Source organism: Branchiostoma floridae, chromosome 6 (assembly GCF_000003815.2).
Source record: "Branchiostoma floridae strain S238N-H82 chromosome 6, Bfl_VNyyK, whole genome shotgun sequence".
Classification (NCBI taxonomy): Eukaryota; Metazoa; Chordata; class Leptocardii; order Amphioxiformes; family Branchiostomatidae; genus Branchiostoma; species Branchiostoma floridae.
The window spans coordinates 2619503-2631826 of record NC_049984.1 but is presented as its reverse complement, the minus strand read 5'-3'; the positions used below and the strand labels follow the sequence as shown (position 1 = coordinate 2631826).

The following is a 12324-nucleotide window of genomic DNA, read 5'->3' as shown; positions in this document are numbered from 1 at the left end:
GAACTTACTGGAAGATCAAAGGGGAAAATGTAAAAGTTTAGCCTGTGTGCCCTCCACTGCTAGCTCAGTCTTTTTGGCTTGCAAACCGTGGTTGTCAAGCAAAAAGATTGAGCCAGCAGTTAATACTGGTACCCAGACTAGTAAAAGTAAATCTGAAATTGCGGTGTAAGACATCCTTATCAGAGCGTAGGGGCTCCCTATGCTGAAAAGACCTGGCGAGATTTATTGATATACTGGAAGATTTGTGCAATATTGTTCTGTTGTTTCCATCAGTGTAATTAGAAAAGCTACAGAGTGGCAGCATGACGTGCAGTTTACACAAGGTTGTTGTTTCTGATAGCCTCCCGAGCCTCTCGCATTCTCTCATCTCTGCCTAATCTCCAAGCAGATGCTACGGTAGCTTAGTGCCAAAACCGAATATATCCGGCACACATATACATGCCCTGTGTGCCGCACCCGGATATATCCGGGATAGTGTATTTCCTCAAAGTAGCAGCTTTGCGCGTGTGTAGCGCACGAACCCCGGAAGTTAGGGACTTCGGCCTTGTTCAGGGGTCATCTTTTCGGAGGTCAGCGGGCAACCCTGGCACTGATAGCATTTTATAGAGCTGAAACTCTGGCAGTTTAAGGGTCAAGATAGTCTCAAAAGCAGCTTAGGAGTGTGTTTGGCTACCGGACAAATGTACATCTCTTGGCTGACTACACTCCTTGGTCAGTTTGGCACTATCTTATGCCATTGTAGGATTTACTTGGAGATTGATCTCTGCCCCTTTTCATCTGCCAGAGGGGACAAAAGAGACTCTGCAGCTATAATATGTTTGTCTACGTACCGGGCAACAATTCTGCAACTGTATTGTACTGTTACATGCATATGCCTGAAACTGTCTACTGGATGTATGTCTTTGAGCTTTGTGAATGGTACAGTTCACTCCGTGGTGTCTGTTGCAAGCCAAGTAGATGGCATTTTTAAATACATTTGTACAGGGATGTCATTTTTTTAATGCAATGTTGGTCTAGTGTGTAAATACATTTTGTGCAAGGAATCCTTGAAGGTCTTATTCCATTTGAATGCAGAAAATAAACAAGGGTTGTACATTATTTACCACGTAAATACATTGCCCTTCTATATGCATGTATGAACTCTTTAGTTTTGCTTGTTGAAACAAAGACATTAAAATATTGAACTGCCAACACCTAAGTCTTCATTGTGCTTTGTGACTTTCTTGTCAGTCTCGAAGTTTTATTACCATAAAGTACATTGATAAAAAAAGACAGACATTACTAATGTGTTGTGACATTTTATTCCCAATTTCATATTCAAAAATAATTCATAAGACACATAATGCAGATATCGGAATATTGGGAGTCTGAACAGTGACCTGAAAAACGTATGTAGTACAACTTGTTTAGAACACACCTGTCAGAAGCTGTTTCTTATGTAATTCTAACAACACTTGTCATAGATGGTACTAAGTATTGGCAAGAATGGGAGCTGTGCAGTACAGAGGTAGTTACAATGTTTGCGTTTGCTACATCGTCTATAAAAAGTAAAGTCTTTATAGACTATGACTTCTCCTTGTTCTATAACCTTTTCCTTTATGCTATTTTGTTTTGCTTTACTTTGTTGCGAAGGAAAGAAAACATCTTGTCTGCCATTTTTGCTTCCTTTGTAATTGAAGCAGCGCCAAATTGGTTGAAGATGTTTCATAAAAAGCATGATGAACATATAAGGAACATCTGACAGGTGTTTCTAAAGAAGTCGTACCTTAAGCACCAGTGGCCAATAAGAACATGTGGCGAAGTTACTTAAGATTACTTTGCATAACTTTTCCTTACATTGATCATGAGGCCATATACTGATATGTCATTAGAGGGACACAGAAAGTTAATTAGTTGTTTCTCATAATCAACGGTATTTAATTCTATAATTTGACTACTTTTGTTGTGTCACTGCTTAAAGGTGTGGGTTTACATTTGATGTTATATGCTGCCAACTTTTTCTGGAAACGTCAAAAGAAACAACCAATTAACCTGGTGTGGCCCGACTCCAACACTGATAGAGGTTTGTGCCTGTGAACCAAAATGTGCAGATGATACTATAGAACAATTTTTTCATGGACCTTCAAAATTTAACTCATTATTTTTTCCAAGTGCAGGAATCTACCTTGAATTTTTGTATGACTTCCTTTGTATTGTATTATTCCTGGTAAGCTGATATTAATAATTATTATAGCATAACACACCAGGTTTGTACTAAAGAGTACAAGCTGCATTACTGGACAGATTACTCCGTCAATAACTTCATCAGGTTGGCAATTAATCATATAGTAAGGTTCTTTAAGCACAACCAATGGTTAAATCCAACGTTTCGGTGTCTTTCAGACACCATCATCTACCCTTGTTTCTACCCTGATGATGATGTCCGACAGACACCGAAACGTTGGATGTATTAGTAAGTACCCATTGGTTGTGCTTAAAGAACCTTAGACAGATTACTATTGAACCCTTAGAACTTTTTTGAAAGCTTTTTAAAAGTTCTAATGTTTGGAATGAACAGCAGATTTTTTAATGTTTAAGTTATAGAGCCCAAAACATGATGGAAAACAATTCCAGTCACCTGCACAAGATTCTGGGTTCACAGTACACAATTGTTGTTGTTTTTTCGCTCAAAACTGAAGTGGTAAAAAATACACATCTACCCCTAAGTCAATAAAAAAATTTCCTATGACATGAGAGTTGGTGCAAATAAACAAATAATAATGATAATAATGACCATTTTTTTTCCAATTCGTACTTGTCACCGTCCCCTCTATGGTAAGTAATACGCAGTAGCACCAAGTATCAGTTTTTTACACATACACATACGTCTGTACACTGTTACATGAGCCCATTTCTACAGCTTCTATGCCCGGGGGGGGGGGGGGGGGGGGGTCAGTCCTCTGTACAACTCTGCTCTCTGCTGGCAAGAAAAGTCTGGCTGTCGTGCAGATAGATTCTGGTAACTGTCAGGAACTCAGAGAAGGCTACTCTCCAAGCAGAGGTTGAGTCGCTTATATCTACGCGACTCAACCTCTGCTTGGAGAGTAGAGAAGGCAAGGTACAGGGCTTAGGATTACCGTTATTTATCTAAAGTTAGAATGTTTCATAGAGAACTCTTAGAGTTCGTCAGGCCAGGTAGTTCCATATTATTAACGGTGGATGTTGGATCGATAGGGAGGGACCGACTTTCGTAAAAATGTGTGTGACCCTGTTCCTTTTAATTCAGTCATTAATTTCTAATGACATCTTCAACTTGACACAAATTATTGTCTTGCAAGTGTTAGACTGGAATTGGTAAAGGCCCAAACTGTCCTGTCTTCCTTTAGAAATTAAAAAAAAAAAACACTGTATCCAGAGCAGCAGAGTCGGAGAAACCATCCCCCGAGCCGGGCGTGACTACGACCTGACGTTACCCTGTCCGACCAGCAACACGAACGCTGCAGTTTCAAATATGTACATCTGCGTGCGGCAGCGCCACCTACAGGGGTCTGCAAGGACTGCACATTCCTCCATAGGAATCTCGTAGATAAATTAGTTGTATTTGTAATACATATTCAGCTTTCTCTCTCTCTGTTTGCCAGTACATTGTATATAATCTGGATCAAACAGAATAATAATAATAATTTCTACATTTCTAAAAGACACGACATTGATCAACAATATCTACATGTAGCTCTACAGCAGAACGGGTATCACATCAGAGTTTTAGGAACGCGGTGAGAGACCTCTGCAGCGCCCCCGAGGTAGCGAATTGGACGCGAGCCAACAGTGTTAGATTCTGCAGTGACTATACAGTAAACTTTTACATCCCATAATACTCTGAACAAGGTGAAGCTAGCTACAGCAATTTCTGTGACAGGGCGGAACAAACAGCTGACCGGGACGTTTTCTGTTCAGACTGATCAATTTTGAGATATTCTGGGTCAAAGTTGAACTGTAATTGCCGACACAAAAAATTGGACATGAAGAACAAATTTTCGACTGTCCAACTCCAGTCTTTGTTAAAGAATAAGCAATCCAATGTTGTAATTTCATGGAAGCAGATTTGTAACCATGGTGCACAAAATTAAAGTTTGACATGGAAAAAAATATTAAGTGTCTTCATGGATTTCAGTTTTACTTTGTTGAACTGTACTGCATCACAGTTTTGGCCAAAAAAATAATCCTTGCCTACCCTTATTTTTTAGGACTGAAACAGGAAACAATATTTTTCAGGACTGAAACAGGAAACAATATTTTAGGACTGAAACAGGAATCAAACAATATTTTTTAGGACTGAAACAGGAAACAATATTTTTCAGGACTGAAACAGGAAACAATATATTTTAGGACTGAAACAGGAAACAATATTTTTTCTTGGGCCTCATTCCTTGAGAAGTGGAGTTTGATAGTCCAAAATGTGGGTACATCTTTTCAGAAGTTTAATTGTTTCGTGTGTTCTTTTCTATTATCATGATTCACTGCTTTTCTGGCCTGTGTCGAAATAAAATTCCTCTGGTCAAGTTACCGTCACAGTACTGAACAACAAACGTTTCGGTAGCTGTCTGCCTCGCAAGCTTTAATATCCACAATTCTATATAATATATGAAAATATAACTTCTCTGGCACAATAAATACAAATGATCAAGGTAGACAATATTTCCATGTAAAATGCCAAAAATCAGGCAGAAAGGAAACTTCCTTTGAATTTCAGAGAGTTCGACGCCCTCTGTACAATATTTATCCCAGTATTTTACAGTGCTACTTATATAATAAGTCATTGATAACAGTTCTCAGATGTAATATTTCTTACATCTATCTTTCTCTAGATGTGAGAGATCAGTTCATACTTCGGCAAGTCTTCAAGAAGCCGTCGTTTCTTGACTTCCTTGGCCAGCTCTGTCTAGGCTACTGCTCGAGTAATTCCTTGCCACAAAAGTCGATCTAAACGAAATTCAAAGGGTCTCTTGCTAAATAGAAAGCAATATTTTCCCCGCGTTTGTCTGAATCCTCTCAGGATCGTTCATTGCGTAGTGAGTGAGTGGTCCCATACCAGTTTATGGTCCCTACACCGTGTGCCACAACCTTGCATAGGTTTGGTCTTGCATCCAGTTTCGATTGTTTCACACGCTGGATGATATTCCCCAGTTCAACACCACCGAGCAGGCTATGGCAAGTCCAGAAACTGATTTCAAGTCCTTCGACATCTTTCTTCAAGTCCCACTTGGAATTTTCTTGGTTCAGCAGCAAAACGTTGGAATTCTTAAGTTACAAGTCAAGGAGAACGTCCTCCGAAATCGTCCTTGTAAAAATCTACATCCTCATTGTCTGATTCTTTCACTGCCTTTCAAAAACAAGTCATTAAAAAAATCTACTGATAACAACAATAACAGCACTGTGCTGAGTCTTGCAGATGACATTTGCAAGGAGCTTGTTTGGCTGTCCCAATGTTTGTATGTTTTCTGTCCACCACTAAGAAATAGCACGTATCTTCAGCACCTGTGCTACAGTTGATGATGCTTAAGTTGTTTGGGAACTTTGGCATAGATTAGGCATCCATACTGAAGGCCTTTCTCTAGCTTGTACATCCAGTTTTTGTTGTTGCAAAGCTGTCCCATCCTCCTTGCAGAGAGATTCGCCTCTTCTACTGTTGGATAGTCAGCATTGACAGTTGCCCTTCAATGACAGCTTGTTTGTAAATCCATGGTTGGTTGCAAATTTTCCTCTCCTCTTATCAGCTGTTGATATTGCTCCTGTCATACAGACCCACAGCTTTGAAGTTTCCTGTACTGTTTTCGGTTGTACACGTAGCTAGGTCCCAGCCATCACCAGCACAGTGCTATTGAGTCCCTACACTGCCACTGCTGTGTCAGCTAACCTGTTCCTGCTTGTGTTTCCTTGTGAATTATGAAGTATTCTGTAGGTTGGAGGTTGTAGGTTGTAGGTTGAAGTAAGTCCAAACAGAGAGTACCTACACCAGCACATGCTATCGAGTCTCTACGCCGCCACTGCTGCGTCAGCTAGCCTGATCCTGCTTGTGTTTCCTTGAGAATTATGAAGTTTTCTGTTGTTTCATGTACAGTTATGGTTGTAAGTCCAGTTAGGTAGATCCCAGCCAACACCAGCACAGCGCTATTGAGTCTCTACACGTCAGCTGGCCTGCTCCTGCTTGTGTTTTCGGCAGGACTTGCAGCACTTCTGCCCGTAAAAGCTGTGGTCGCACACGTTGTGCTGGGGCACCAGGTGGCACCAGCGGAACGCATCCTGGCAGGAGCTCTCGTCTTCTGTGGGCAGGAAAAACACACACTTTAAACACCAAGTCTTGCTCAAGTAAAGAAACTATCTAAAATCCTATCAGAACACAAGGAAATAAGATCTAGCCTATGTTTAGCTGACTAGAATCTAAGCTGAATAGAATCTACCAGTAGTACCATTATCCTTTCACCATACAAACGAAAAATATTATCATCACTGTTATTTCCTTGCAACTTCCTTGGGAGCAAAAACGTTAGACATCCAGGTAATATGATGCACTAAATAGCATTTACACAGGCAACTGGATATGTTTTTATATGATTTTGAAAAAAAAAATCCCAGTTGCTTGAGTAACTGCTATTTGGTGTATCTTTCTTTGGAAAGCCCAAGGAGCATGTGATTGAATTTTGGAAGAGATCTGTTTTCTGTCTGGTACAAAGTCTTTTATCTTCTTCAGCTGTCCCTGCTGCCGCTTTAATATTTATCAAAAAGAAAACAGACTTCTGTGGGTATAGCCCCTAGACCAAGGAACAAGTGATTGAATTTCTTGAATGTGATCTTCTTCAGTAGTTTTGTGGTATCTCTAATATTTATCAAAAGAAAACCAGAATTCCCCCTTACCCTCCTCAGGACAGGGGTCCAGGTTGCACTGCCTGGAGGTGGGAGGTTTGGACTTGTCAGGACAGCCGTTGGCTCGGCTTCCGCGGCTGGCATCGATGCAGTGCACGAGTCTCTGCTGAAGGCCCCCGCCGCACTCCTTCGAACACTGCAGAACAAGGCAAGGTTAAGATATCTTAACTCAAAAGTTCATCTGTGTTGGTAGAAGTCATTCTACCAACACAGAATAAACTTAAACTTTGATTCCTACTCAACAAATTGGACTTACTCCATACACATAAGTCCGCTTCCTTGGAAAGTCCAATGAAGATATCTTAACTTGAAAGTTCATATATTGGAGTTGCTATTCAGATTTCAAGTTTTTTAATCTGCAAGATTTTAGTAGATGTTCTTTGGTTCTGTTATAATCTTTCTCCTGCATTCTATTATTGTCCATCTATGCAAAATTGCTTTTATTTTCAATTCTGTTTATCAACAAGCAAAAGGCATGACAGAGTTAACTCAGTTAGTTCCCACTTCACACCAAAATGCTTCCTTAACAAACTCGACATGCTGTGTGTATGCACAAGGCCAGGTTCATTATCAAGCATGCGTACCGTCGACCACTTCCCAGTGTACCACTTCGGCAAGGACTCCTGCGTCCGGTTCTTCGGACACTTTGGCTTCACGCACTTTTCCTCGAGCTGCACAGGCGGCCGCTTCAAGTGCGAGCAGCGCCGTTCGGGGAACTGCCGGTACCAGCCGTTCGAGTCCTTGGTGGCGCACTTGAGCAAGCGTTTGCGAACTCCCTCGCCACAAGATACCGAGCACTGGAGGAGACAGGAGGAGGGGACGGGGGTTAACCAACGATGCTGTGGGGAGTTGGTTAACCAATGATACTCTCAAGGGAGGGGGTGAACCATTGATGCTGTGGGTGGGGGGATTGTCCAACGATAAAGCAACATTTCATGCTTGTCTGTTTCAGTAGATCATTGTGCTCCAATACCCAAAACTACAGCAAGTGTTACCTTTGTGGTTACAGAACATCAATGTATACTTTGTTAGATGAACAGCCATTAATCTTTGTCCATAATTAACTGTTGGAATCACAGTCCAAACTGTATCTAGCAATAACAAACATAGATGCATTTCAATTTTGTTAGTCATGCAGATGGCATGCTTAATCCAAACTCCATGCAGGTGATGTAACCATACTGACGTGGAACAACTATTGTTTCCAAATCTTAACCTTCTTTCTGATGCCAGAGTCACATTCCCCAACCGGTGCCCAAGCGGGAATGAAAAGTAAGACATAAACGAGAAGAAAACACCACTCAAAACTTAAGAAATATAGTTATGAGCATAATCTGTACATATTTTGGGCAGTGGTTTGGAATTTGACCCTTGCATAACTAGTTGACATCTAGCACCAAAGCCTGGGTACCATCCTCTGTAGTACCCGCTGGCTCAATCTTTTTTCTAGTTAAGCATATTTTTTGTAAAATCCATGAACCAACAAATTAAATTGGTATGAGTTAAGGACTCCCCCGGCAGGACGAGGGTTAAGGAGGAAGGTGCGTACCTGGCTCCAGGCAGAGATGAACCACATCATCTTGCGGGAACACTTCTTGGAGCAGTGCTGGCGGATCTTGGGCTTCATCTGGTACTTGCAGAGGGAGTCTGGCATGATGACGTAAGACTGGTCCTGCCGCCTGCTCTTGCACTCCACCTCTCGTGTCTGGAACCCGTGCCCGCACTTCTTAGAACACTGGGGGAGGGAGGCAAGATGGGAAGTTGGTTTGATATTGTAGTGAATTCCCTGTTGTCAAGAAACTATTCAAGCCTACGGATAGTCAAAATCCATTGCTAAACTTGGTGGCACTTCTTCGAACACTACAGGGAAGGGAGACAAGATGAGAAGCATTTAAGTTTGCTGGGATTTACTTTCGCAGTAGTGGGAAAATGGACATTTCGTGGTGGTTTTAAGTTCGCGGTAGCCCCATAGTCTGTAGTCTCATACTATAATGGAAAAATGTTCACAGTGGTTTTAAGTTCGCGGTAAAGCAGCCATTGCGAAAACCGCGAACATTTCTGCATTTACAGTAGTTTGACATCTGTTGTCAACAAACTATTCAAGCCTGCGGACAGTCAAAATCCACTGCCAAACTTGAACACTGGGGAAAGAAGAGGAGAAAAACAGATCTAGAACCCGTGCCCGCACTTCTTCGAACACTGGGGGAGGGAGACAGTAGAGGTTCATTTCCATTTGTTGTTATTATCACCATTTATTCTTTATTCCAGCCCCCAACTGGCCCATAGTGAAAACATACAAGATATACAATATATATAACGCATGAGAAATAACACGAAAATGACAGATGGCTCCAGTTCTTTGTGAGGTTGTATCTTTAAAAGAATCTGACTCAAGCACAGGCTATATAATGATGTTAGTTAAGGAAGAAATCCGATATACAAAGGAGTAGGCAACATAAAATAGTATTAGTACAATGTAGTGTAAAATACAACATGTAAATGTATGTAAGGTAAAACCTGACACATTTCAGTACCGTTTAGAGGCTTCATGGCACAGGATGTGCTAATAGAAAACTCCGATGATTGTTAAGCAAACTTATCAACTGTTTCAACAAAGTTTGGCAACATGCACTTCATACCCAAACTGCTAGATGGCAATGCTGCGCAGCCTACCTCGCTCCAGTCCCCAGCCACCCACTGGGGTGGGCACTCCTGCATGTTGCAGTTCCGCTCGCTGTATGGAACTACTGTAGTCACTAGTGTTAAACATGCACTTCACACACAAACTGCTAGATGGCAGCATTGCGCAGCCTACCTCGCTCCAGTCCCCAGCCACCCATTGCGGTGGGCACTCCTGCATGTTGCAGTTCCGCTCGCTGTACGGTTTCGGCTGGTTCTTGCAGCCGGTTGGGTCGACCGGTTCCTGTTCCTGCGAGGATGTTTTCCGCGTGCAGTTGACCGGACGGGCCTGCTTCCCTCCTCCGCACGACTTAGAGCACGTCCCCCACTCTCCCGCAATCCAGCTATAGCGGGAAAAAGATAAAGATTCATTTTAAAAAGTTTCATCATTAAATTTTTAGATTGTATATTACTAAACCGTGTTCACTTTAGGCAAATCATCCCTTTCTGTTTACTGAGAAAGATCGAATCTGAAAGGAAACAAAAATTGTAACTTCAACATCATTGAATTCAGTTCACCATCACCTTAAATCAACTACTTGTTCCTTAACCTGCAGCATCCACATATATATATGGATTTGGGATATTCTCATGATCAAATGAACACGGCGTACAACAGCAAAACGCAATGAAAGCAGAAGGAGAAACTCTGCAGCTCGAGCAAAGAAGAGGTCAAGTTTTTATGACTTGATTAGGGAATTACATGTAGCACAGGGAGGGAATATTGGTGAAAACAGGACAAGGGACAATGTGACAGGTAAGATTCTTAAGATGACAGGTAAATTTCTTAAGATGACAGGTAAATTTCTTAAGATGACAACTGAATTTCTTAAGATGACAGGTAAGTCTCTTACTAATGTGAGAGTCAAGTGTCTTAAGATGACAGGGAAGTGTCTTAATCTTTTAAGATGGTGGTAACTTTCTTAAGATGACAGGTAAGTTCCTTAGGATGAATGTCAAGTTCCTTAAGATGAGAGGTAAGAAGTGTACAAACCGTGGAGGGCAGGGGTCCATGTTGCACTGGTGGGTCCCTGTGCTCGGCTTGGTGGTCTGGTCACAGAACGAGTCGTCCACTTGTCGTGACAGGTCCCACAGGCACTGGGCTGTAGTAACAAGGGTACCTGCACAGAGAAAAGAACACAAAAATATGCTTAGCTTGTTGTCCTTTCTATAACAAAAATTGCATCTTGATGCTTACAGACTTTTTCTAATGAGTTTGATCTATGCTATACCACTTCTGGGCACAGAAGTAAGTTGGTGGGAGATGTAGGTAAAAATGTGGTCCCATTGTTGCAATACACAAAAGAAAAGAAAAATAAGTCAACTTTTTTGTCTCTTCTAAAACAGTCCCCCTTGCCTGTCAGTATTCAGGCTTTTCATTCAGGGAAAAAAAAAACAAATGGTTCCTGTACTTCCACAAAAATGTGATAGGTGCCCTCGATGTCCTGTTAGAGCTTTTAAGGATGAGGTATTGTTTCCTGATCATGTTTAAGGTTTATGTGACATCAAGACGTGAAATGTGATCTAATGATTTAAAGAAAGTAAAGATTGCACAGCAGCGACTCCAAATGCTGAAAATTCCTCTTGACAGTTGATACCACAAAACCCAATCAATCTAAAACCTCAAGCTCTAAATCCAGAAAAAGTCTCTTCCCCAAAACTTCAGAACTCAGCCGTGATTGACACCTGTTGATGTATACCCACAATGCTACTGTTTACCTATAAACCCCTTAACGACCCCTGACCCTCTCCAGGTGAGGCGGCCAGGTGAGTCGCACATTCCAGGAGGATGTAGTAATTTGTTGCTCTTGTGACCCCCCCACCCCCCCTCTCCTGTCCAGCCTGTTGTTTTGTCTGGGGTTACTGAGGCAAGGAGAGGGGAGAGCAGTACACCACCTTTAGGCCATACCTGTTCAATCAATTCCCCAAGTAAAAGAATGATGAAAATAGTTTCAGGAAGTCCTTTTCCCATTCAACTGAGCAAGAAGCTCACATTAAGTACACACCTAGACTTTGGAAACAACTTGAAGCACATTTTAAATTTTGAAAAGTGTATACTTTACTCTAGAAAATACTCTCTGTTTCATCTTGACCTGTTGCTAGATTTTGATTCAAAATGTCCAAGATGAGAACCAAGGTAGTGAATTGGTGGAGCCCGCCCATCACATGACCCCGCCACCTGTACCCTCTGCATGGGGGTTCCCTAAACATTCAAAAAGTTCCTTCACTATGACATCAGCTGTTTTCTATTGCTGACTTTGAGCCCTTCGGACACACATGCAGAGCTATTGGCTTAGAATAAAAGATGGTGCGGCCTTACATTTACAACCCACATGACCCTTCGACACACACCCTTGGCATGGGGGTTCCCTAAACACTGGAAAAAGTTCCTAAACTATGACATAATCTGTTGCTGACCTTGATTACCCCATACACAGCCACAACCGCAGTTAAACAGAGCAGCATTTTGTCCACAAGAGACTAGAAAGGCAGCATTAAGTGCTCAGAGCTTTCTGGATACACACTGTAGCCCTTAGGGGGTTTTCCTCAACATGAAAAAGATCCCTTTACAAATATGACAGTCACATCAATTGTGTTGGCAGTGCTTGCCAAGACTTCTCCATTCACATGGTATAAGAACTACAGTCAAACTCAAACAACCAAAGAAGGGGTAATCCCACCCATACCTTCCTCAATAAGAATTTTAAAGAAGTTCCTGAACTATGACATAATCTGTTTTTC

General features: G+C 41.6%; 1 protein-coding gene across 1 annotated transcript in view; it reads right to left on the bottom strand.

The window, feature by feature from the left end:
• Nucleotides 1-4394: 4394 nt before the first annotated feature.
• The window catches only part of LOC118417451 (A disintegrin and metalloproteinase with thrombospondin motifs 16-like), a 109370-nt gene continuing 101440 nt past the window's right edge, over nt 4395-12324 (bottom strand). Inside the window, exons 19-24 of the mRNA XM_035823013.1 lie at nt 10577-10703; nt 9719-9926; nt 8453-8638; nt 7488-7700; nt 6895-7039; nt 4395-6302 (exon numbers count right to left, since the gene is read on the bottom strand). Coding sequence (XP_035678906.1) covers nt 6169-6302; nt 6895-7039; nt 7488-7700; nt 8453-8638; nt 9719-9926; nt 10577-10703 — 1013 coding nt within the window. The 3' untranslated portion in view covers nt 4395-6168. The remainder of the gene's footprint in view (nt 6303-6894; nt 7040-7487; nt 7701-8452; nt 8639-9718; nt 9927-10576; nt 10704-12324) is intronic.